At 39.9% G+C, this 26,870-nt stretch overlaps 2 protein-coding genes and 1 non-coding gene across 11 annotated transcripts in view; 2 read left to right on the top strand and 1 right to left on the bottom strand.

The window, feature by feature from the left end:
- Window positions 1-180: 180 nt before the first annotated feature.
- Window positions 181-21,454, bottom strand: zmynd8 (zinc finger, MYND-type containing 8). Of its 8 annotated transcripts, none has more exons than XM_088422927.1 (21): window positions 21,436-21,454; window positions 13,989-14,051; window positions 12,968-13,113; window positions 11,642-11,863; window positions 11,382-11,495; window positions 10,026-10,091; window positions 9,733-9,825; window positions 9,313-9,400; window positions 9,123-9,178; window positions 8,958-9,035; window positions 8,233-8,348; window positions 7,646-8,142; window positions 6,338-6,472; window positions 6,080-6,235; window positions 4,838-5,350; window positions 3,768-4,247; window positions 2,909-3,048; window positions 2,750-2,830; window positions 2,587-2,665; window positions 1,528-1,767; window positions 181-1,318 (listed from the first exon to the last, which is right to left on the bottom strand). In XM_088422927.1, the coding sequence occupies exons 2-21, from the start codon at window positions 14,011-14,013 to the stop codon at window positions 1,143-1,145; spliced, it is 3,501 nt and encodes a 1,166-aa protein (XP_088279053.1). In that variant the 5' UTR covers window positions 14,014-14,051; window positions 21,436-21,454; the 3' UTR covers window positions 181-1,142. The 8 variants fall into 8 exon arrangements, with proteins under 8 accessions (XP_088279053.1, XP_088279046.1, XP_088279052.1 ...); XM_088422920.1 differs by lacking the exon at window positions 21,436-21,454 and adding an exon at window positions 19,765-19,913; XM_088422926.1 differs by lacking the exon at window positions 21,436-21,454 and adding an exon at window positions 19,765-19,911 and having other exon boundaries at window positions 11,642-11,785; window positions 13,989-14,056.
- Window positions 20,316-20,388, top strand: trnat-ugu (transfer RNA threonine (anticodon UGU)). The gene has a single exon. It is a non-coding gene; the product is annotated as a tRNA-Thr (tRNA).
- Window positions 21,455-23,822: 2,368 nt separating the features above from the next.
- The window catches only part of ncoa3 (nuclear receptor coactivator 3), a 31,318-nt gene continuing 28,270 nt past the window's right edge, over window positions 23,823-26,870 (top strand). The window contains exon 1 of one of the 2 annotated variants that reach the window (XM_088424007.1): window positions 23,823-23,919. The gene's annotated coding sequence lies outside the window, so the exon portion shown is untranslated. The remainder of the gene's footprint in view (window positions 23,920-26,870) is intronic. The other variant, XM_088424008.1, reaches the window with a different exon arrangement.

Below are 26,870 nucleotides of genomic sequence, written 5' to 3' on the forward strand. Positions count from 1 at the left end.
ACTTGCTGTCAACTGAAATAACATAAATGTGCTGGAAGCTCAGGCAAATACAAACATGGCTTCTAAAAGTCACATGACCAGCAACTGAGCTGATTGGTCATTACCTGAGTCATGAGTTCATATGATGTGATTCTTATTCGACAGACAGCGGTAAAATGTGTTTTAAAGAAATTACTATAATTGAATGTGAGAAACCAGTTATCAAATTTATTCTAGAGTAATATTTGCGTTTTAGTGCTGAAAATGGCTAAATATGTGGGCTACCAGATTTTCAACACAATCCAAGAGCAAAGACCAGGAAGGACCGCCCTTTTGTGATTGGATGACCATCAGGTGCTGAACATTTGTGAACGGACGGTCGTCAGAGAAACAGCTACTCAAAAACATCATCTTCTCATCACTTTACAGCAGGCAACATCATAACAAATACAAATAGAAATCAACAAACTACGGACGTGTGTCAGTAGTATTCTTCTAGTGTAGTCGTCCATTCAAACAGGTTTCATTATTTGCCAATTTAGAAAATCGAGACACATTCTGTTCCAAACAAGTGGCTACAAAGAGTGCATCTTTTTGAAAGTGGCCTTTTTTGTCAGTCTTGTTTGCACATTCAAAACAGGAAAAAGAATACTGTACAACGGGCAGTCGTGATTAAGCCCGATATCGTAAATAAATAAATAAAAAATACTTTGGATACAGCCACTTTGCCGGGATATATATATATATAGATATATAGAACATATTGTATAGAACAGATGTGTCCAAACTATGGCACAGGGGCCATTTGTGGCCCGGCGTCCATAATTCTGCAGCCCGCGGGCATATACTAAAAATCCTTTTTGACATGACCCGCAGTGCTAATTAAAATGTTTGATAGTGGACAGCGTTAAAAAGTGTGAAAAAACCTGCCTTAGCAGTTATCTTGTAAATCACTACTTTATGTAGACTATGTGTATACTTTGATTGGCTTATTCTTACCACGTTTAATAAGTTAAAGTATAAATAAAAAACGTTTGGCCCTCATGTCTTTCTTTTTAGCTGTACGCGGCCTTCGGAGGACAAAGTTTGGACACCCCTGTTATACACGAATTAACGTAGTGTGTAAAAAAAAAAAAAAAAAAAAAAAAGTATATTTCACACAGTTAAGATGACGTGACAGCGGCATTGTCAGTGCTGGCCTCTGTTTCGCAGTCTTTATCAGATGAAGCAGTGGGCGGTGCTTCTCGGAGCGCGTTTGGTCCACAGTTAGTCTGCCCCGCCCCTTTGTTGGACAAGTCGGCCACCGACTCCGCCTCGGGTTCTTGCTGTGGAGCTGTGGCTGCAAACACAACGATATTTGAAAACATGCATTTCTGTCTAGTCAAGTGCTCCTCAATTATTTACTGCATTAATCATTAATGAGATCTCGAAAAAAAGTGGTGACAGAAATCTAAACTCCCGTACAATGAGAGCCCCACTGCACCACCTGGTGCCGTAGTTGTGCAACTACACTTCACACCGCAAATACTGATTGTAGGTAACTCTTACCCGACTGAGTGCAGGACTTCATGTGTTCTGGCCAGTGGGCCTGCTGACACGGGTAATCGCAGTAGCTGGTGTTCCAGCAGCAATAAAAGATGGCTTCCTTTCTGCAGTTGGCGCACCACTGCTTCTTCTTGGTTTCGTCCACCGCTTGCTGCTTCTCCAGCTCCGTCTGTTTCTTCACTTCTGCGACCAAGCGCTCTTGCTCCTGCTCCAGACTCTGCCTCATCTCGGCCATTGTCAGCTCTAAACGGATTTCATGTTCACAAAACGCATTACTCGTACTGGGACTTCTCCTTTGAGCTAAACCAGTGGGTCTCAACTTTTTATTCCAGCGACATATACAACCGGACACTGCGTACAACATTTTAGTCCTTGAGGGCCGGTATCATGCATGTTTTCAACGTTTCTCTCTCAAACGTACCTGATTCAAATGAGTAAGATCAGTTTCAGGTTCTCGAGCTAATCGTTTGAATCAGGTGTGTTGCAGGGAGAAACACTGAAAGCATGCAGGACTCCTCAAGGACTGCAGTTTTGACATCTGTGGTTAGGGAATCAAATGCTTTCCAAAGAAGTCACTGTAACACGATTTAGCAATAAGAAGCTTCGTGTTCCAATCAATTTGCTCTTAATTTGAAAAAGAAACCTAACTGTTTCAATCAGGGCATTAAAACACATTACATTAGATTTGCGGATAGTTTAGCAGCATTTAGCTTACCGTTTCTGTAAGTTCTGTTCCAAATTTTTTTTGTTTACTTTATTTACCCTAATTTTCATACAAAAAAGGGTGCACCTAAAAACCTTCAAGTTTCCCAAAAGCTGACAGTGTGCCATATCCAGTACGCTTAAACAGCAAGTTTGGGGGAGGAAATAATAAAATAACTTAATGGCCATGTAAATCCTTCAATTTTTGTGGTGTTTCTTATATATGAAAACATTTCAAACGGGTCATTTATTGAAGGTGCGCCTTATAGTGCGGAAAATACGGAACGTACAGCACTTAATTTCATTTGTGGTTGTTTTTTAAGTGTTCATGTAACATAAGCAGGCGAATTAAGCCCTTACCGAGATTGTGCTTCATTTCCGACAACTCTTGCTGATGTAACCACTGCAGTTTTTCAATTTCAATTCTTAGTCGCTTCATCTGAAGAAACAAGAAAAAAAAGAAAAAAAAATGAGCACATTTCTAGATGCAAAGATATGTGTTGTTAACTATGCAGAACAACACCTCAGTAAGTGTATTCCCTGAAGTACTCTTGGAGAGATCACTGTAGATTTCAGTCATTGTACCTTTGATTGCATCCATGATCTGGAAAAAAAAACAACCTCTAAAGCAAGGTATAATCAACATATGATCATTGACAACGGTTAGAAAAAAAAGGCTTACTTTGTTTGTGTACTTGGCAATATCCGCGGCAACGTCTGCTGAGGCTGTGGGGATGTACTGCTCCGTTTCCACGGATGAGGATGGAGTCGACGTGCTTAAAGCCGAAGCTGACGCAGGACAGCTGGACACCAGGGTGACAGCTGATGTGCTCAACAAAGAACATTAAATACAAATATTCATATTACTCCAAGACTTACGGTGGCCACTGTAACTGTTGTGTGAAGAAGGGATTGATCGGCCGGGCCCATATTTGGCATTTTAACAAATATTAGCATTTTTTTCTTTTTTTTAATCTGATGGCTGATCAGTAGTGATGGTGATCAGTTTTTGACTCCTCTAAATGGCACTTGGGCGAGTGGGACATTCCTTGTCACTTTTTGGTTAGGAAGTAGCGCTCGAAGTCCTTACCGCGAAGAAGTCATTATTTCAAGAAGGACCCCTGGTATTGCCTGTTAAAAGCTTTCGTTTTCTTCTCAATTGTACGCTCGTGACCTGTCTTTTGACAGGACGTCTGTTTAATTCAAATCTGACCCCACACACACCGTCCTTGCTCACTGTCAAGCCAAACAAAGCACAAATAAATCACAGATCTATAACTGTTCAAGGATAAACTAAATCTGTTCCAAAACATTGTTTTTTTTTGGTGTGGTCCATGCGGCCCGGATGTCTGCTTTAAGACATTTCAACAAAGTTAAGACTTGGAGTTTTTTATTCTAATATTGTCCCTTTACTCTGCATTAATATGTGCTCCAAATACCAGTTTTCGGCATTCCTGGCTACTAATATACCAACCCTGAAAAAAAAACATCCGTCTATCTCTAGTGTGAAGGTATACCACAGTGCGGAAAATCTGATCTACCTTTAATTGACTGCCTGGTCTGATAACGTGTGCTTTGTGAAGACTGTTGCCCTGAAGACGACGTGACTGAAGCTGAGCCATTGTCGGATGCCTGAGCCGTGCCCTGTCTGGGAGACGATGCTTGAATTTGCGCGGCTGCCACTGGCGGTTGTTGACGCGTGTGCCATTTCTGGGAGGAATTCTGGAGCTTGGCGGTGGGATTCCACACGGCGGCGCTCTGCGCTACCGGCACTGCCTCTCGAGGCAGCAGAGGGCGCTGTTTCTTCAATGCTGGCGTGGTAGTGGCAGAAGATGAGGACGAAGAGGGTGGAGTTGCAGGGGCAGTGGAGACAGTGGCAAGGCTGACGTTTGCAGCAGAAGGCGCAGTGGGGGAGATCATGGTGACGGGAATGGCCATTGGGGATTGCGAGGAGACACTGGAGGGCGTGGAAGGAGTTGTGCTGCTTTGAGATGGGAATGCTGAAGGGGTCAGAGATTTACCTTCAAGAACAAATAAGACTGGTTACTTAATTAGGAATGAAATCGTACTAACACCAAATTACCACGGCTGCAGCTGGGCGGTTGAGGCGTGGCTTTATGCAAGGTGGAGCTGAAACTTAGACTCCGCCCACACAGTCTTAACGCCTTCTATTTTTGTCTCCAAACAGTTCTCCAGACAGCTTTTTGTCAACGTAATCCTTGGTGGTTTTAATGATGCACCAGCTTGATATTTACCATATTTTTTTGACTACACACCACAACTTTTTTTCTCATGAGTCTGTATATATATATATATATATATATATATATATATATATATATATATATATATATATATATATATATATATATATATGATTGATGTACAGTGTGTTTATATGTTCACTGAAATAATCAATAATATAATCAATCAAAGGGAGACAGAAAAAGACGCTATGGAGGTATTGATTTTGAATTTGAACTGCGGAGGTATTTTGGGAGCAAAGCTAATTGAACAGAATTGGTTGAAAAAGGACATTTACATTTGCGCTTCACCCCACAAGAGCCACACTTCTCACTCGCTCTCACAATCACGGAAAACATCATCTCACCTTCAGGTTTACTCGCAGATGACATTTTAGCATTAGTGTTGTCTTTTTTGCGTCTCTTCTTGTCCCTTTTCCCCTGGTCCTCCCCTAGGTCAATAACCAGCTCCCTCTCTGAGTCAGAGTCCTCCATAGGTGCATTTTCCTTCATATCTTCTTTCATCTGGTCCTTCTCCTGAGTCACAGGTAATGGTGGAGGGGGTTTTGCTTTCTCTGGACTCTCTTTCTCTGGAACTTTTTCTTGAGTCGGTGTCTCTGATCGCATTGCATTGACATCCACAGATGGAGGCTCAGAAACAGACGGAATGCTAGATTTGCTTTCCTGGAGAGGAGATGATTGGTCTTGGTCTTTGTTCTTGTTTTGCGGATCCTCCGTGGGTGCAGTAGCTTGAGAACCTTCCACCTTTGGTCCTTCATCACTGGCATACTCGGTGTCACTGGAGTCAGACTTCCCCTCAGAGTCCTCCGAGTCACTGTGCTCCACACCTTTGTACGCCTCAGAAGAGATCTCGTTGATACCTGCAGAAGGTGTGGAGTATCGGTCCACATAAATTTTGGTTTAAGAGATAAATTAGCCGGCTGAAAAAGCACATTTGAGTCAGTATGATTTGTGAAAAAGTGATCAGTAGGAACAGCAACCGTGTCGAGCTGTCAGATTCAAAGTGCGTCTATCAAGCCAGCTTATATGGAGCACTCAAGCACCGCTAGCTTTATGCTAGACGCAGCTATAATGGAGCCCGAACCACGGGTCAACACTGGTGCCGTATATCAATGTCAGCGTCAAGTATTTTGTTTGTGTCATGACTTGACGATTGCGAGTGATTTCAGAACAATTTTGTGATGTTCGTATCGGGAGTCTGTAGCAACAGTCGCAGTAAAAAGACTAGTCAAGGTCTTGCGCGGCAACACACTACCAAGAACAACGTCAAAATAAAAGCATACCCAAGTATTCATGGCCATATATTATTTGAACAAGGGACTATTTTGAAATCAGCCTTTTGACCCCATTTGCACCGTGTTTTACAGTCATGCAGAGCATTAATAATTGTTGCTGCGATTGGCTTGACATACTTTTCTTCTGATGTGTACACCAATAAGAGGATATCCCGAGGAAAATAAAATACCCCAGCATTGTTTGAACCAAGGTATTCAAATTACTCGAGGACTCGTTTCAGCCCTAATCTGACGTGAAAAAATTGTATAAGAACACCCCAAGATATCGACGTATGAAATGAAACATCTACTGACCGAGCTGTGCTTTGCAACTTTCAATGGTTTTGTCCAAGTTAATCTGAAAACGACTCTTGATCTGTCTTTTTGGAGAGGTGAGAATAGGGGTGGTCCCCTGCTTCTGCAGAACTGTTTCACTGAGTTCCTTTAGGTCCATTTCAGCTTTACTTCGATCTGAAATTACACAACAAGAAGGAATTCCTCAAAGCAATGTCACAATACAACAGATTGTTATGACCTTCTTATATATTACAAATGCATTAGGGATTGAGTCACCTAGTTTAAGATTCAAAATGCTTCCTGTCAGCGGTGTCTTCTCTTGCTTGGTGTTGCCAGTGGCTTGTGAGTCTAAAGTTTTGGGACTGTCCGGTAAATTCTCAGATTGACTTGATCGAGGATGAGCTGGTGACACTGCACAGAGGGGTTTATCAATAACTAAGACCAAAGGAGATTAAATGTCTTTTAATTAAAAAAAAGTAATTCCCCAAATACAGGATGCACCTGCGTATAGGATGCACCCCATACTATGAGCGATCAGTAAACGCAGCACCGGTGTAAAGTTGAATGCGCTAAAAGCAGTTGTTTTTCCTTCATTTTGCCATAAATACCTGACGTTTTGCACCATCCGTGTTCCACCAAGTTTATGATTGTGTGTAAATGCTAGAAGATCACAATTAATAAATGAGTCAAATGGAGGTCTCTTAGGTGCACTCTTGAATCAGCTAGAGACATCATAACCATTACCTGATCCTCTTAATTTTGGTAATGTTCCTGTGTGTGAACAAGGATGGAATCGGACGTCGGTTCAGTCTGCTCATTTCTTTTATTGAAAATAATGTCGTAACAACCTCAGCTGACACGAGCTGCTGTTAGCTGCAACAGGCACTTGCTGCAAACAGCCAACTGACGTCCACCCTCTAGCTTACAGGTGTCGAATTCCAGTCCTTGGGGGCTGCTATCCTGCATGTTTTCAAACCCTCTCTCTTAAACACACCTGATTCAAATGATTAGGGTAATTTTCAAGCTCCTGCAGAGGTTTCTAATAAGCAAATCATTTGAATTAGGTGTGTTGGGAGAGAAAAGCAGAAAACATGCAGGATACCGGCCTTCGAGGAGTTCGGCACTTATACGTCTAGCTCGTGCTGTTACAGTAATCATTTTAGGTAAGAATATGTTCGATAAAAAAAAAAAAAAAAAAAAATGTGCATCTGTGCCTCAAAGTCGGGATTGTGAGTGACGGATCAATCAAAAAAAAAAAAAAAAATCTTTAGATTACCGTTTATAGGATGCACCCATACTTTTGTCCTTGATTTTTGGTTAAAAAACAAAAAAAAAACCAAGTGTGTCTATATTTAGGGAATTACGGAATCTTTCTGAGAGCCAGCCTATTCATTTGTGTCAACCATAGTGGACATTTCTTTTTGGTCTACATTTTTGCACTCATCTGAGCTAGTTCTAGTGTGAGAAGATTCTGGCCTTTCCAATGATGTCACAGGTAACTTCACTGTCTTGTTGAGACAAAATGGAGACAATAGTGGACACAAATGAATGGGCTGGGTCTCAGGAGGAATAAGGCCACAATACCCGTGGAGTCCACCGCGTCTTCTCCAAGACTTCCCTGGCTGTACGCAGCCTTTGTTTGGGACTTGTCTGTCGTATCCTCCCCGTCGGAACCAGTATGCGCTGAAGAGTTGGTGCTCATTGGAGAGCGCGGCATATCACCGAGAGGCGGCCGGCGTCCTGGCATGATCCCTCCGACGCCTGCCCCAGACACCATGGTCCTGGCCAGAGTGATCTTTGGTGATGCGGTCATGTCAAAGGTCAACTTCATCTTTTCCTGTTTCTCAGGCTTGAAAGGGGTAGATGAGGGGTCGGAGGGGTCGAGTAACATTTGATAGCTGTTGTCGTGAGTGTAGGGTGTCCTGAAGGGGGCGTAGTTAAAAACGCCAAACTTCTTCCTCATGTTCTCCACGTAGACTTCCATCTCTTGCATGGCGCTGTTGAAAATGCTTTTGGTCTTCTTGACAGAGAATGGAATCTCCTTGGACATGAGGTAACAATTATTTAAAGGGACCCAAGCCCTAAAGGAAAACACATGTCGTCATATGTTAGTGAAACATTTTGTTAGAACAAGACAAGAGTCAAGTATGTGAAGCACAAAAGATTGCAACCTGTCATGCTGACCAAAGAAGCGAGCATCCACCTGTCCGTCTTTATCACGCAGAGCTTTAGCTGGCCAAAAGGGGAAACCTTTCAATTTTGCCCACACCAGAGGGTGGGGGTTACCCTGTATTCACACAATTAAAAAAAAAGAAAATGTAGTCATTGGTTGGGGAATGTTGACTGATTAATTGACCGATATTTGCCTAATCGTAACTTTTTAGCATTTCTATACAAGTATCATTGGTGTCATTATTTATTACACATAAATCCATGCCACCTTGTGTCTTTACTCGTTTATAATGAAATTTGATAACAAACAAAGAAAATCTTAATTTTTACAAGCAATGATTAGATGCACATTGCAAGGAAAATGTGCAAGAAAATTATCTGGATGTCACTACTTTACACGCAATCTAAATTCACAGATTGTTAAAAAATGTATACATTTTTTAAACAACATATTTACTTTTGACCCCTGGTATTTGCAGGGAATAAGTATCAGGACTGGTCATGAATAGTGAAAATCTGTATATACTGTAATTGACTCTTCTTTAAATGCATTGGGAATTTTTAAAAAAATGCTATTTTATTAACTATAATTTTAAAAATGCAGCAGATTAAACAATAATCTATATTTTTTGTCCCTCAAAAATCGGCATCAGCCTAAAAAAAAAAAATAAAAAAAAAATTCCATATCGGTTGAGCCCTATCCGAAACCGATACACAAACTTACACATGGTTCACAGAACCAGTTGTCTCTCTTTTGGCAAGCAGACAGATAACATTCAGGACACACTTCAATCTCATTCATCTGCAAAGAGAGACGCAAAATTATGTCTGCTGAAACACTTACTGAAAAATAAACCCGAAAAAAAAATGACACAGACCGCATATTCACCTCATGTTCACAGATCTTGACAATAACTTTAGCTGTTGCTGTCAGTTTGTGGTTGCCTAAAAATATAAAGTTAGTTACTTCTACAATTCATAAAGTAGTATACTTGGGCATTTGATGACCTTATATAATTTTTGTTTTTCAAGATATAACCATCCAATTGAGGATTTGTTTTTCGGAATACGCAACATACCTCCATTGTATATGATGCAGTTATGCAAAATCCACTTGACATCTGCCAAGAAGGCCTCTGTGCAGCCATACATTTTCTTTTTGATGTTCTGTGTTGCAAATGTATGACAATGGTTTATATATATATATATATATATATATATATATATATATATATATATATATAAACCATATATATATGTATATGTATATATATATATATATATATATATATATATATATATATATATATAAACCATATATATATGTATATGTATATATATATATATATATATATATATATATATATATATATATATATATATATATATATACACACACACACACACATACAGTATATATAGATTGTAGAGAATTATTGTCACATGTATAGCACGATAATGTATAGAAATAAAATGTTTCATGTTTTTTCAATTTTTACCTTCTCAAGAGTGCAAAGGTCCATGGGATGAAATATGTATTCAGCGTAGTCCGGATGCTGCTCAAGAGAAACCGGTTTCTGGAAGAGCTCAGTCTTTAAAATGGAGCAAAAGAGACGAGGGATTTGGGTTGAAAACAACGCACGGCAATCGACTGCAACTCTTTCCCCACTATGGCAGATGAGCACTATTGTCATGCTACTACTAAACAGTCTAAAAGCGGCATCAAACAAAAGAAGGACAACCAATCAAGGAAGAAATCAAGACAGGGACTTGTTAGTGGTGTCAATATTACCCAATTAAAAGTCTTTCTCTGCGTGGAAGCTGCATGGGGAGAGCGAGATGACAAGCGGGGATGATCCTGAAAGAGAGTGAGAGGGGCAGCTGTATCCTCACTACCGGCTTGCACGTTTATTCAAGGTTCCCAGCCATGACAGGCCCAGTATGCTTGGGAATGTTAGGTGAGGTATATGAGATTATTTTGGCATGCAAATTCATAACGTGTCATGCTAGATAGCGGACAGCTTGTTGGGGAGGAGACTGATGAGAATACGAGAAAGCTCTTTATTTGGTGGCATAAGCGAGCTATGCTGACTTGCCAAGGTAAATATGCACTGGTGGTAGAAATCAGAAAGAATGAATTAAGGAACAGTTTGGGCAGAAAAAAAATCGGATTCAAACTAAAATTGGCACGCTTATTGGAAATTGCAGTCAGTTCATTCTAGCGCCGTCAAGTTTTTTTCTTGATATTACCCTCCAGCTGAGCCTAATTGTTGTGTGTGTGTGTGTGTGTGTGTGTGTGTGTGTGTGTGTGTGTGTGTGTGTGTGTGTGTGTGTGCGTGTATGGTGTCACAACTGAGACAGTGGGCTAGTGAGAGGTGTATGCAGCTCCCAACGACTCAGTACAACCAATGTTTGCAGAAAGTGAGCGTAATAGCTATTAAAAGGATACTTTACTTATTTAGGCCATCTTCAGCAGTACAAAGTTAATATTTCCTATATAATTATTGATATTATATCAATGCACATTAATATATTTAAAAATGCATTTGGCCATTTTTTGTCAGCTGAAGTTGATGCCAATCGTGACTCACCATGATTTTCCGGTCTTGGTCACGTGACGTTTGCAAGCTAAGGTGTGATAGGTTGAGCAGAGTAAATGTGATGTCATTTTCAGTAGACAGTTAAGTGGCGAAATGCATTTGAAAAGGTATTAATAGTATATTTTAAAAATGAAGTTATGACAATAATTACACACAAAATATTAACTTTTTACTGTTGAAAATGGCAAAATAAGCAGTGCTTCCCTTAAAGAGGAATAATGCTGGCTGTTTTCGTAACGTTGTAACCCTGGGCGTACAGTTTTATTTTCAATTTTGTTTCATGCGGTCATTTTTTTTTTTTTTATTTCAAAGTTCGTACTCATTCCATGTTTTCTTTTAAAGGAACACATGGATCCTATTGCTCATAATATTGACGTGATAAAGAAAAACTGAGCATGAAAACATCCGTCAGACCTAACTAAAAAAAAAAAAGTCCCCCAGTGCTATTAAATGACAATTAAGAATGACTTGTGACACTGTATTGCTTTCTCACACCAAAAGTATAAAACCGTTTAGTTAGCATGAGATCCCCAATGAGACATACTTACACCTGGTTGTTTCATCTTCTGAAGAGCAAATTTGAGTAGGTAAGACAACTGCTCTATGGTCAGCATCATCATGGCTTTGCTCTGAGTCTCTATACATTCAGCAACAGTTATTTTCTGACAAAACAAAGAAACAAGCAAAAACATTGTGAGAGGAAACTAGATGTCCACAGTAAGGTCCACTATGTTTATGGAGTCAACGCAACAGTCTTTGACTTCTGGTTTGCAACAACTTCATTCTGCGACTATTCCCGGGTGAGTACCTCACACTCCGGACAGAACCAGTCGCCCTCAGGCTCGTCTGGTAGTTTGAGGCACTTGGCGTGGTACACCCTGGGGCAGAGCTCACAGCAGAGCACCTGACCCTCGCGGTGGCACAACCAGCAGTAGAAATCGTTCCTGCCGTCCTGCGGTACAACATCAACAGGGTCTGTGGTGAGTGCCGGCTGCTTCGCATAGTAAAAGGGACCGTGTCTTAGTTCTGACTGGAATGCAGGCAAAAGAAACACAAATTTGGGCTGGGTCAAAATCAGAATAAAGCCAAGCAGAGATGCACAACAGAAATTGCACTGTCGAGACAAAAAAAGAAATAAAACCAGAGTGGGAATAAGGATAAGTACACTTGTGTTTTGTGTTCATTAAAATGGGATTTTATAGTTCGTAGTGTAGAACAGAGGTTCTCAAACAGGGTTATTTGTATCTCTGGCGGTGCTTGAAGGCACTTCAGGGGGTACATGAGATCTTAACAGGTTTTCTACAGGTATCAGCAAATCTAATTGAATGCAGGCGACAGAACAAGTCATTTTCTTTTGAAATTAAGAGCAAACCAATTGGAACAAGACGCAACCTATTGCTAAAATGTTTTGTGGTGACTCCTTCACAAATTGTTGTATGCCTTTAATTTAAGTTGTACACAGACATGCATTGTCATTAGCGATGCAATGATGTTACATAATCTTGTCGAGTCGGTGAATAAAATACTTTGCGCTCAAGGGTACTTGGCAAAAAAATAAAAAATAAACATTTCATAGGGGTGGACCAACTCCTAAAAACAATGTTGTTGGATCAATAGAAAACAAGAACCGGTGCGTGTTCCCCATTTTCTTTACCAATGTTGCCTGTGGTCATTAATTTGCATCATACATACATTTATATGTATTTTATTATAATTATTGGTAATACATTTAGGAGTCAAGGTGTTAAATATCACCTTCTATCAACATTTTTGATATACTGTATATTAAGCAGGACATCCTTTTCCAAACTATTTTTTTAGTCAAAATAACCGATTGGTATGGTATTTTCTACGTGACTGTGTACAAGATGCACCAACAGTTTGTCAACAATGTAAAAACCAAATAAACGTCGTCTTTTTAAACTCTTCATATTTTCTTGTGTTCATATCAGTAAGAAATATTTGTTGCGCGTTAAGTGTGTTTCAGATTTCCCACATTGCGTGCAGTCATTGAACGCCTCGCCAGTGTACCGTTGAATACGCTCCAAGTACAGTAGTTGTTTTTCCCTTTCTTAGCAACGCAGCTCGAGTTAATTTTACCATAAGTAGCCGAAATTGCGCGGTTGTTTATTACCTGGTCTTTGCTGCTGCTTACGGCACCCGGTTTCTTCTTCTTTTTCACTGGGCTGGGGGAGGTGTCAGCAGAGGAGTGACCATTTGATGAGTGAGAGGGACTTGGCATTTTTCGTTTCTGGGTGCTCCGCTCTGATGAGCCTGTGTCTTGTGGCGCACATGACAGTTTGATGAGAATCACGTAAGGTTCCATGTTCTTCGTAACCGTAAAGTCGCATTCACTTAGGGTCAGAGGTTGACATCACATACACTCATCACGGCGAAAGTTATTTTTGAATTTCGGATTTTCTCAACTCCTTACAGGGTCAAAACTATTAATAACTGTCAAAATAGATACAGTACATACAATACAACAACAATTCGGGTTGAATGTTCCCTTGCAAGTTTCACATTGACTAAATTGTTCAGTTCTGCACTTCTTGTTTTTTTTCCCGCTATTTTTATTTCTCGGAGCATTGCAAAGATTGCAAAACATTGTCTTGAGAATACTTCAGATGATGCTCAGTAACAAGAGGTGGGCGCTGACAAACTGTCAGTCAGTCCGTCGCCGACGGACACCTGTTTTGCAGACGGACTGACGAATGACAGGAAAGCTAAAAAAAATGGTGAATTAAAAAGGAAAGAAAAGGAAATGCAAGATAGACGCTGCCCACTTCTGCTCAGTAAACAGCACACAACTTCAGTTACTTTATTACAACTTACTCCTTGAAAACAAACCTACTGACTCGCAATACCACATAAATTGATGACATTTGCTAAATCATTGAAAATTTTATGTAAAACATCTGAGGGTTCTCAACTGAATATAGAAAGAAAAGAATGTGCAAGTTGTAGTACTGTGTTTTTATTTAAATGTCACATAATCTCTGTTTAAATAGGCGAATAAATAATTGGACGGCAAATTAATACATGACCGCAATCAAAAATACGAAGTTACGCAAAAAAACGCTATTGAACTAAAACATGCAAATAAACTAGATAAAAGACCATAAAGTTTTACAGTATTTATGATTCATTCTCACCTTTAGATCGCGTTGAGCTTTCCATGTTATCCGTTGGACATTCAGTCTTCTTTAGCTCCTCTGCTACACTTGTGTAGACAAGAGACATTAATTAATATGGTGGTACATATGCAGACAATTCAAATTTGAAATACTGGCGCAGCATAGTTTAGATGTTTACGGAGCGCCAGTTCTGATTAGATTTATGTAAAAATTCATCCTTGCTACGGTAAAATAAAGTCAAAATAAACACAGTTTAACACCTGTTAAGACAGAGGTGTCCAAACTCCGGCCCGAGAGCCAATTGCGGTGCGTCACCCACATTTTTGTGGCCTGCTGCAATATGCTAAAAATACATTCTTTGCTCTGCTGCAATATGCTAAAAATACATTCTTTGCCTCCAATAATATTTGAAAAAGAAAAGTAATACTCATAGAATTTATGGTAGTTACTGTTAGAAGTGTCAAAAAAATCCTAATTTACCTCCTCTCTTTTAACAGAAAGCATGGACCTAGCAGTTTTTTTTTAAATAACTACATAGACAATGCATCACCGCTTGTATATTTTTTTTTATTTTTATTACGCTTAAGAAGTTAAATTAGAAAAATACATGGTCCTTAAATTATTCTAAATCTGTATGTGGCCCTCAGAAAATGTTTAGACTCCCATGCCCTAAAATCTTATCTCAAAATACCGTGCTGCCACCTAGAGTATTTATTACATGATTAAGCTGCAAAACAAGACTCCCACAGCCAACAATGGAACATTGTTTAAAAAAACATAAATAAATAAAAGGGACTACTGTATGTCCCGCAGAACACGACAAGAACACACTGATACAATATACTACGTTCATAAAAAAAAAGTCAAGTGAAGTGTATTAAATGCATTTTAAAAAAAATAGTGCTTTGTCTCCCTCTTGTAGCATCTGCTATGAGTAATATTTGTAAAACCTAGCCCCCACAAATAGCAAAAAAAAAAACAGAGTAACCTAACACCAAAGCGCTATGCCCATGGGCTACGGTCAGCAGGCTGCATCCACAACTTCAATGACAACTCACTTTATCATGACAAACTAGGTCGGCGCTTCTCAAATTGCCTGGGAGCATGTGAGGTTTGAGCAAGGTTCCTGCAGGTATCAGCAAATACAATTTATTGGGTTTTAATGCACTAACAGAAACAGTACACGTTTTCTTTTCAAATTAAAAGCAAATTAATTGGAAAATGAAACAAGCTCTGTATTATAGTGACTCCTTTGCAAAATGATGTAATATTTTGTCAAGGTTTTTTTGAATGTGAATCGTCATTATTAGTTTTCCCAGCAGACAAGCAAGAAAGATAACAAATAATGTTACATGATCATCAGGGATGCCACTACAAATGTAGTTGCAAAAGATTAATAAATTGTCGACACTGTTTGAAATCTTTTTTTTTTTTTTTTTTAAATCCAAAAATGCTTTGCGCCGGTTCGGGAGTACTTTGATAAACTTGAAAAAGGTTTGAAGACCACTGCACTAAGTGATAATAGAGCACTGGAAATCTGTAAGCGTGTACAGTGTAAAATTAAGGTAGTAAATACAAAAAAATCACTCAATGGAACATGGTCCTATAAAAGAATGATTCTTAACTTTTTTTTAAATGTTGTAGTCCCAGTGAAATATTTTATTTTCCCCCTCACCAACTTGTCCCTGTGAACCTGAAAAACATTTGGAACACAACTGAGCAATACGTGGCTCCATGTTCCAATTAATTTGCTTTTAATTTGAAAACTACTGTTCCTATGACTGCATTTAAAGACAGTCAATTAGATTTGCTTGCAGAATGAAATTGCACATATCCCCTGAAGTGCTTCAGAGAGAACCATTAAGACAGAATCTTTTGCGCCCGAGTATATTCCACATCAAAACAAATGAATCATAGCTTTCTTTATAAAGCAAAATAAAACCCGGTGTCTAAATACCTGCCAGGTATTTTTTGATATCAGTCAACATTTCACCCTCGGGTTTGTAAGCACCATGATGTCTTTCCCATTGTTGTTTACAGACACCGTCGAGGGAGCAGAGATTTTTTAAAATCTTGTTCTCTCACCCATCCTCCCCCTGCCCTCTTTCTCCATTTCCATCAGAGAACGATGTGATGAGGTGTGTGCCATGAACGCAGACCATACACAAAGGGAGACATAAGGGCAGTGAAAATACATTTAGGCCTTCTCCAGCACCCTTTCTGGACAGTCTTACACAATTTATCACAGCAATATCCTGTGTAGTTCAACAATACAGCAACAACCAACAATAACATAGGACATTCATTTCCACACATAAAATCAGAACAACATCCATGCTTCAGCATAAGGAAATCAACAGCATGCCTTCCATTCTTACTCACATCAAGATTCTTCGCCCTATTTTTGAACTGTTTTCAATTATAGAGGGCGTTGTGAGATGAAGGAAACGATGGTTCCAAGTATCCCAGAAGGCCTCCTCTCCCCGCTGCTTCCTCTTGCAATTGTCAATCTTTAACCTCAGCTGCAGGCGCCTGATTGGTTTGAGCAGCAGCCCGAGCTACCTGATTGGACGCCAAGCTCAATGTACCACATAAGCTTTTCTGCTTTTTGAGCTCCTCGGCTACAGTGCTGCAATGCAGAGGACCACGCTCGCCGCTTTTCCTCAAAACAGAGTCGCTCTTTCTCTGTGTTAAAGAACGGAAAAGGCCATGGATGTAAGACGCGGCTCGAGGAACTAAACGGCGAGCGGGTGGGCTCCTCTCCTCTCTGTGCTCTCGGGGGTGTACGGCATCCATTTTGATGAGGCTTTCTCTCTCCCTCCAACTGCTCAAATCACACAAAACAGGTCCACAGCACACCAGTTGAACGTAGCGAACAAGGACCACATGCAGGTTATGATGTCCCCCTGAGTTTTAATATGCAGTGAATACAAAGACAAGGCAATAAAGGTCTGACTCAAAAGGCAAATTCTAAAAGCATCTCAAGCCACCCCTTTCTATTTCGCTCCCAAGTAACACGGAGAAAATATCCGGCTACAGAAAGGAACAAACACACAATGCAAGCTTGGGATTTTCTCCATATTTCCAAGGAGACCGTTTCTCTGAAAGTTAACTGTAGGGAACATCAACATCCAAGACAACAAAAACCTAACACTGCACCACAAAAACATAAATGAGCTATCCAAGACAGGTTAATCCCTTGACACTGATTGATGCAGATTAGCATTAAAATGATTCTACTCCAAATATCGCAAAAAACATCATTTTGATTCATCCACCTGCAGTTGATACATTTACCAACAAATACCAAGAAAGCTTCTGCAAGCATTAGCTTCTCTGGTTTCCAGTCGGATGGGACACAGCGTACATTTTTTTAAACCACTAATAGACTTGAGATTGCGCTAACATAAAAATATATCGTCATATTTTGTGCTTACATGAACGTGAAGAGGTCGCGTTCCGATGACAAGTATATTTGAAGCCGTATAAGACACCGGTGTTAAACATACGGCCCGCAAATTGTTTTTCAAATCACCAATAACTCCTGAGCTATTAAAATTGCGCTAGCAACGAAATTCCAACGGATTTTGAAATCAAAGCAGAGAAGCAGGAAGCTGACCCGATTGTTTTTTTTCCATTACTGAAAATAAATTCAGGTATCAAGGCGTTAATTTGCAGCATGAGTGGGCAACTGGAAGAATGATCCAAAGAGATTAAATGAAATACAGCAGCACAGGGCAAATCCAAATTTGATCTTCGCATCAGCAATTGAGAGGTGTTACCAGAAAACAAAACAGGTATGAGGGGGAGTGATTCTTTCAGTCAAAATAGTAGAGTGAGCTTGAACCCAGCTCAAGCATTAACCGAGTCTTCATAACCAGGCCATCCTGTCTTTGGCGAGCTCTGAGCCAGATCATTTTACATTCGCCAGAAGAAAAACCTCCACGGCTAAAACTAGCAGATCGAGCTCAACAAGCTCCCTATGATTTCCCGGACTCTTTCCCGCAGAAAGCAAATCAACAACCCAGATCTATGCATACATAGAAACCCAGATATATTCATACATAGAAACAAGATTCTGCCAAACCTGTTTGCCCATCAGACAGGTTTTCGAAAACAGGGATGAGATGAGATTTCAGTGCAGTGCCTATTCAGAGGAGATCCTTCCTTTCTTCTTTCCTCCCGCTTACATACAAGTAACCAGTGTGCTTGGAGCAGAGGGACAGAAAGGGGAAGTTCTCTAAGATGGCTGACACTCAGAAGCAGAGAACACAGAGAGGCAGTGCACGCCATTAGGCTTCAGCAATTCCTCATACGCTGTGAAAAATAAGCTGCTGCGGCAAACTCGCTCTGTCATTTCTTCTTTAAAACACTACCCTAAAACTGATGAGCAGCTAATAGAATTGGGCCTGTTTAAAGCATGCCATTGTAAAAGGGGAAATGTGTGGTAAAATGAACAGGGAAAGTACTAGACCAGCGGTTCTCAAATAGGGGTTTGAGTATCCTTGGGGATATATGAAAGTACTCGAAGGAGCATGTGACATTTTAGTGAAGTTTCTGCACCCTTAATTTTCAGGTCAAATTTTGACCACAATTAATAGAACGAGTCAAATGGAATACCTTTCCATGTTCTCTAACCGGCGCACTCTCGATTGAATCATATGAAGACATCATGAAATACAGGATCTTCTCTGTTTTAGTAATATTCTTGTGGGCAAACAAGGAAGGACTTGAACGGTGGTTCAGTCTGCTTGCTTCTTGAATTGAAAATAATACTGTAACAACCTCAGGTAACAACAGCTGCCGTTAGCTGCAACAGGAACTGGCTGCTAACAGGCAAATGATGTCCGGCAACTAACTGAGAAATTGATTCATCGTGACTTTTTATTTTTTGCTGAGTAAGGTTTCTACCACTGGTCTCCAAATCAAGTCCTTGTGGGTTGGTGCCTTGCATTTTTTTCCAGTTTCTTCCCCCAACACACCTGATTCAAATGATCAGCTCATCAGCATTCTCAGGAGCTTGAAAATGACCCTAATCATTTGAAAGGTGCGTTTGAGAGAAAAGTATCAAAACATGCAGGATAATGGTCCTCGACGACGACTGGAGTTTGAGACCTACTGTATGTATACGTATTATCAATAGTGACGCAATTTTACGGCAGTTGCGCCAGAAACAAAACAGACGATGTATCTTCTGGAGTTGCTGAATAAAATAAACCTACCTAGAGATACTACTACAAATGTACAGCACTTCTAAAGTTTTCAGTTTCAGACAGGTTTAAGATTATTTTTTTAAGATAAAAAAATGCTTTGCATTGGTTTGGAGATTCTTGGCTAAAAAGAGAGATTTTTTTTGTTGCTACAATCGCTAGTGCCTGCATGGCAGTCATGCTCTAACATCAGTTTGAGGCCTAAATTAAACTTGCTGCGCTGTCAATTTACCATCTGTTAATTCCTTTGGGGTGTCCCTTTTGCAACGATGGCTGTCCCTCCTATTCTGAATACCACCACAGGCCTGCAACCTTGACAACACAGGCCAGCCGTAAAAGAAGTTGTTTTTTTTTTCCAGAATACTCAAACCAGATGGGTCCAAATTGGTCACGTATAGAGACCTATCTCCAATAGCAGCGGCAGTCTGGTAATAGTACCCATGCTCATCTTTTCAGCTTCAATTCTATAATGTGTGGTGGCGAAATGTTGCTTCCCCTCCCCCAGTTTTCAAGGCATAGCTCATATACGGCTGATGCCTTAACAACGGAGTAATATTTAGCGAAAGAATGAAAATCTGGCTTACCTCTGTGGATGCATGTCTAACAATTCAGTGTGATATGTCAATGCTTATTACAACATGGAGGACAGCCCTGTCAGCCCTCAAACCTGCTCCGAGCACAGCAACGCTCAGTCTCCACAAGCTGTCCTACGTGCTGCTCTCATGAAAAGCAAATGCTGACTGGGCGGACACGCTGGCAAAATGTAAGGCAGCTACCGATTGGCCGCTTCACTTCCTGGTTGCTTGTCTTTTGTTTGGTTGAGTCAGGCGGAACCACTGAAAGATAAGGCTCCAACACGGGACTCCTCGTTCTGCTGCTGGGGTTTTGACAATTTTATTGTTATTTGTTAACAATATTATGTTAATAATTGCATATGAGAACAGCCAGTTCTTTCCCCAGAATGAAATGATTCAATATCCCCCTGCCCTTAATTTAACTATAGAAGAAAACATGATGTGTCATTTTAATAAATAATTGATTTCTCTATGTTATGTATTTATTTGAGCAGTAGTTTCAGGGGGAATTCTTGGACTTCTACCTTTGTAAGAGAGATGCTGCTTGATGTGCAGCACCTGGCCTCATAGCTCAGTGGTTAGAGCACTGGTCTTGTAAACCAGGGGTCGCGAGTTCAATTCTCGCTGGGGCCTTTGATTTTAAGACTTGCTTTTTTGCTTGGTTTTGAATCTGAATGGTTCCAATCACACTTAAGCTTTGCTTAAGTAAAACACATTGAGCCTTAGAACTGAACAATCTCTGAAAACCTGAAAATAAGTTGAATAGGTGTTTGTGGCTGTAAATTGTCTAAAACTAGACTAAAATGAGATTGTGTAAAACAATAAAATAACTTGTCGATCTTTTAAAACCTATATTCAACTGATTACACTCCAAACACAAAACATTTAAGAAACAAGCTGATTAATGTTGTTAGTTTTTCTGGCAAATATTGATACATTTTGAATTTCATGCCGGTGACATCTATCTGCGATTGATTGACGCAAAGTGGAAAGGTGTGCTGTGGTCTGACGAGTCCACATCTAAAACGTTTTTTGGATGTTACTTCCCTAAAAAGGAAAAGGACCAAACAAAATGGTTATCAGTGTAAAGCTAAAAAAAAAAAAAATCAGTATCTGTGATGATATTAGGTATCTCACTGACCATGATACAAAGTAAGTTGAACATCTGTGAAGACACAATTAATGATAAAAAGGTTACACACTGATTTTCGAGCTACATATGCTGCTAGCCAAACTGTCTTTTTCAATGATTCTGCACAGAACAACATTGTGGCTTGATCATGAAAAAAAAGAGCCAGTGGTAAGCAACATCCCACCTCAAGTGTTCAGGAAGCTTTCTGTTTTGTATTTCTCAAAATATCTACAACAAATCCGAAGTATTTTGATATGGCCTACATAAATATGGTTTAAGCACTGATGGTCACTGAATGCATGAATTAGTTCAGGTAAATTAAGAACTTGTGCCTAATTTTTTTGCGCAATTTTGGGGGGGGTTGGTGTGCAATAAGATATGATAAAACAGCCAATATAGAATTCTTAGTATGTTTACCACTCTAGGTTCAAACAGCAACATAAACCAAAAGCATAGACTGACCAGTTTTGCTTCCTAAATAGTTTCTAGGTTGTTTTTTTTTTAAATCCTTATGTATACCCATAGCATAAGACCAGGTAAGGACTAACCTTCACATTTATAAACGTCTGCAATTCCTTGAGTAAAAAAACGCTGCAATGACCCCTTGTTGTCAGGGGACTCCCAGGACTCTTTGGTGGCCTATTGCGAGCACAAAGACAAAGAAAAATACATTTTCGAGTCTGAAATTAAACGTGCATGCATGTTTCAGTAATGTGAAAGGAAACCAGAGTATCCAGATCAAATTGACACAAGCACGTGCAAAATATGCAAACGTGAATTAGGTCATTCAAACCGGAAACTTCAGGACTGTGAGGGAGTAATTATGTTTTTTACAAACTACTTAATAACGTCTTAGTATGACGTTTGAAAAGTGTAATGCACGAATTCGCCTCACTTACATACCAAACAACCATTCTACTTGTAAACGTGATTAGCTTAGTTTTTATCTGGTTTGTTAACTTAAGTATCTGCTTTTCAGCTGTTTACTGCCTTATTACAACTCTTAAGCGTTGGGGTGATTATTAAGAACATGAGACAACTCGGTTTGAGCTTTAGTATTTTCCATACAAATTAAAAATTAGCGAGGCCACGTGTTCGTATTTACTTGGGTGCACATTTAGTGCGTGTAATTTCGTCTTTTAAAAGCACAAAGTTTTGACTTGATTCGTAACAGGAACAACGGCTATCGGCATAGAAAATGTATTAATATTTGAGCTACTTTAATTTCATGTTCGCTATGGTACCTTTTTTGACTCCGGTGGCAGGTTCAAGTTGTGACATCTGGTTGATGTGTGTGACATGTTTGCAAGGAATCCTACAGACCTCTAGATGGCGCTGTCGTTTGGCATTCGCCATCTTGTTACAGTTTTAAGATTTATACGGTGACTGTCAAATACAAGTCAAATTCAAAGGAAAATTGCATGTTATTATCCCAATCCTTGCGATCCACAGTACAGATCAAATGTTTTGGAAATGATCAAATAATCAAGAATCTTTAGAATAGCTGTAGAAATGTGTAGAAATGTAATATTTTGTTAGTAGTTCAAAATGAAAACCCAATGCAAACTTGAGTCAAGACCACATTTTCGAACGTGAGATATTGATAGGAGTGAAACCAGCCCCCCCCCCCACTTGAACATGTGCGGTTTAATGCAAAATTGAGGAAATGAATGCCTAGGATTTTGTGAACTTGTGTGCTGTGCAAGCTGCAGAACTGTTTGCAGGTAAACCAATCTGAATACAATAATGATTATAGGGCTATCTCCTGTCCTTTCAAACTGTTATCTCCTGTCCTTTCAAAGTAGCAGCAGTGAATGAGGAGGGGGGATGGAATTAAGTGTCTCACACTCACCAAGGGGGAAGGTCAGTTTTGCATGTTTTGTTGGGGGATGGGGCACAAACAGGGGCCCCACGGCCCCTCCGTGGCTCTCTGAGGAATGTAATTGACTCTCTCGCTCTCTACAGCACTACAGATAAAAAAAAATAAATAAAGATGTGGCATTTTATTTATTGACTGTTGAATTTCACAGACTGATCAAGTATTTATTCATTGGTGGGATAGGAGGGGCTCAGATAGGTACCACTTGGGTGTGCGGACTAATCAATACATAATCATGCCTGCTTTAAGGGTCCCAGCAAGACGTCATGAATAACTGTCCATGTAGTTTTTACTTGTAGAACATGTTGGGCTACGTTACCAGAATAGCAGATATTCCCAAGCCTGACTGTCGTAAAATGCTGCAATGTATGGCATTGAACTTCACCAACAGAATTTGAATTCTTTTTCTTTCTATATAAGAATTCCAAGGCATGGTGCATGTAAGAGTACAGTGATTCTTTCGTTTTGCATTTGATGACTCACTGGTCCGAAAATTATTATTCATATAGCAAATTGACATATTTTACTGTCCAAAGGGGGAGGTGTTGCACAACGATGGCATTATTTTTATACATACACAGGCAACATAAAATTATTTTCTGCTACTAGTTACAAATCCGTTTAATTTTTCATTTGACGGAGAGAGAGAGGGAGAGAAAGAGAGAAAGCGAGAGAGCGAGAGCCAGAGACAGAGAAACATACAACCTCTACTGTAGTAGCAACTCGTATCTATTGCAACAACTGTGGTCTCAATTCTTTTAATGATGAGTAGAAATTCAGATTACTGTACAGCGACAAAAAAAAAAAAAAAATCCCGCAACAATGTCATTGCCAAGGTCTCTTGCCGCGATACAGCGTGAATAAAGCTGCCTTGCCGAGACGCCAGTAAATTTTAAAATCGCCACTAATAATATATTCGGGTACAACAAATAAATCATGTCGTATCGTGTACCTGTGCAGAAAGAAATTCGTCCAATTTGTGGCGTGCAACGGCTTAACAACTACGTTACCCATAATGCACTTGGCTCTGCCCACAAGCTGGCTCTCAGTCTGGGAGTGTTTCCCATTTAAACAAACACGGTCCTTCCGAAGATGGCGGAGAGTTTGTAGAGATGTCAAAGAAACAGTTTTTTCAATGAAAACGTCGAAGCCGGTGAGTTTATCCGAAATGTTTTGTCATCCCGCCAACGGGCGACTTTTGAAGCCCTGTTGCTAGCGTGTATTCGTCTGCGTAAATTTGTCACCAGAGGCAGTTGGTGTGTAGCCCCGTTTCCGAAGCCGACCGTGGTCCCTAAGCTGTCGCGATACAACGAGCCACCTTTTCCATTCTCACTCATTTCGGTTTTATCTGCGAACGGAATTTCGCGTGAAATTCAAGCGTTTGATGCGCTGCTCTCGAATCGAACACGCGTATCCGTTTCCGTGCGTTTGCACGCGCGTTTCACGTTCAAACTTTAGCGTATATAAGATGTCTTGTTCGCCGGCTGGGTGCCATACGATAGCCAGTACTCACCGCGGGTTTATGTGCGGGACATACTTGTATTCGGTTATTGTTTATCTCTGGCACCGCTTGACATTTTACACAACACAACGGGATGGCTTCGGGGGCAGTATTTTTAGCCAGCCAGTTTGACTTGCCTTCAAGTCCAACTGCAGAACTTGTCTAGTCACACAGCTTGTTTCAGCACATCAGTTTCGTTGCGATCGTGCTGTATTGTTTCACCACATATGCGCGTATTGTTCTAAATGATGCGCCCCGGCCGGAGTTTTACGATTATTATCGCGAATATACATACACAAATGGTAACCTATGCCGTTAAAAAAAAAAAAAAAAAAAAAGTGGTTTGATTTTTCTATTCACCGCTGGGTGACTTGTCCTCAGAACTGACAAGCAAACTTGAACTGGCTCGGTCGCTTCAGCTGGATTCCAAAGCATCTGTTTTGTATTATTTGCTGGGCTTTACTGAGATTGCATATGCGTGATTGTAATAGTAGGCATAACTGTGTATCATCTTGGTTGACTGCTGGTAAATCACATGTAGATGGACAGTTTGAAAAGCAAGAGATGGGCAGATGTATGCAGATGTTTCTCAGTGCAGGGGGTAGCTTTGAACACTATTTAGGGGGCTTAAACATTCATGTACATTGGTGTTTTCGGCCCTTTCGCTGTCCTTTTTTCAGTGATCTTTCGCCCGTATTTTTTTTTGTCCAGCCATCATTCTCTAACCAGCAAATCTATTTTGGTGTGCCACCTGTGTCTAATTTATTAAACACTGGATCTAAATATGTAGTAGTATCACAAGGTGTGTGTGTGTGTGTGTGTTTTTTTTTTTTTTTGCATCGCTAAAAGATAGTTCAAGTAACATCATGTTTTATTTCTGGCTCATCTGCGAGATAATTGCATCACCAATGACTGTGTATCTGTAATTTAACAAAAATAAAGTTATGCAAATGAGTCACTGTTACACAATTTAGCAGAAAATTGCTTCACCTGCCAACTCAAAAAAATGCTGTTCCTTTCATGGCCATTAAAAAAAGCTTTAACCCACACTTTTTTTTTTTTTTTTGGTCAAACTGGCCCAAATGAAAGGTAAATTAAAAATTGACTGTGGTTTTTCAGTACAAGTTTTCCACTTGGTTAATGCATAATCGAAATATCCATTAAAATTGCATTTGTTAACATTTTTGTTAGATTTTTTTAAATATTTCTTAAACTTTTTTGACAAATAAGCAAAACCTGGGTCAAAATGACCTAAGAATTTTATTGCTCTTTCTGAGGGGGAAGTCACAAGGTTTGTTAGTTAGCAGGGTTACACATAAAAAAAATAAAAAAAAAACCTTTCAGAAGCTTTTCTGAAACAACTGTAACACACTATTATACATTAAATAGTTACTTTGTGAGTCGGTATCAGATTCAAAAAAAGAGTTTTTGACATTTTGAATAAATGCACACTCCTTCAGGTCATATTGATCCAGATATAATATGACTGTTTCTGAGAAATGAACATAAATTGCTAGTTCCAACTAAATACTCAATTTGGATTGTACATATTCCAGACCCAATTGTTTGGGTGACTAAATAAGCCCCGGATCAACGTGACCCTGGAACATTATTGCTGTTCCTCACAAACAATCATGACAAGGGGGTTAAGTTATATTTGCAGATACCCAGGAAAAATATCACATACCCTGTGAAGTGGCCCATTGAAGTACTGCTGATATACATCAATAGGATTCAATAACACTCAAGCCAATGACTCACGTGTAGAGGTGCATCATTCAACCTTTTAATTTTGCTGGAGAGGGACTACACATGCATGTCACCAATTGTTTTGGAAATAAGAGATTCTTCATGTGATAGCAAGCACGTGTCGTTTCAGTTATAAACATGGCACCAGTGGAATTGAATATACGGTTGTTTGCACCCCCGACTGCATGTACAACCAGACCCTCCTTCAAGTTCACGCATCTCCGCCAGGACCAACATTGACCCCAGTTTTGTGTCTTTTCTTAATGCTTCTGTCAGAAAGTGCATTTACACATGATGCCAAGTGGATTTGATGTGATTTTGGTGCAAAACCTCCTAAGGTTACAAGTCCACCGCCCAATTTGCAAATGCCTATCTGGAATCAAATATCAAGAAGCAAACGTGCCCCTCCTCCTCATCTAAAATATTCCGGCGTATGTACCTCCATGCAGAACGTCTGCATATTGCTGTGATATACTGTATCAATAATGTAGGCATTCAAATTGTGCCTAGCTGGGAAATAAGGAACAATACTCCCAAGCTTAGATGCGCTGTTCATTTTTGAAGCTGGAATGCCATTACTCATGCCCACATATGTGGTATTTTTGAAAGTGGCAAAACGATCACTGTGGGAATCTGGCCTATAGACTGCTTCTGCTCATATTCTTGGTAAATGGAGCCCCCTGTCCCCCATTCTCTGTCCTTTTATCTGGCACTTTCTTTCTCCCTCAACACAGGGTGTCAGGCTGTGTTAACAATGAATCAATCTTTGGGGGCATTCTTTGACTGCAGATGGGGTGAAGAAGTGACTGGGATGCATGGCTTTGGCTCTTTGTCTGTCAGCCCCTGTGCTCTCA

The sequence above is a fragment of the Hippichthys cyanospilos genome, chromosome 9 (genome assembly GCF_059441005.1).
Source record: "Hippichthys cyanospilos isolate Australia breed blue-spotted pipefish chromosome 9, RoL_Hcya_1.0, whole genome shotgun sequence".
NCBI lineage: Eukaryota > Metazoa > Chordata > Actinopteri > Syngnathiformes > Syngnathidae > Hippichthys > Hippichthys cyanospilos.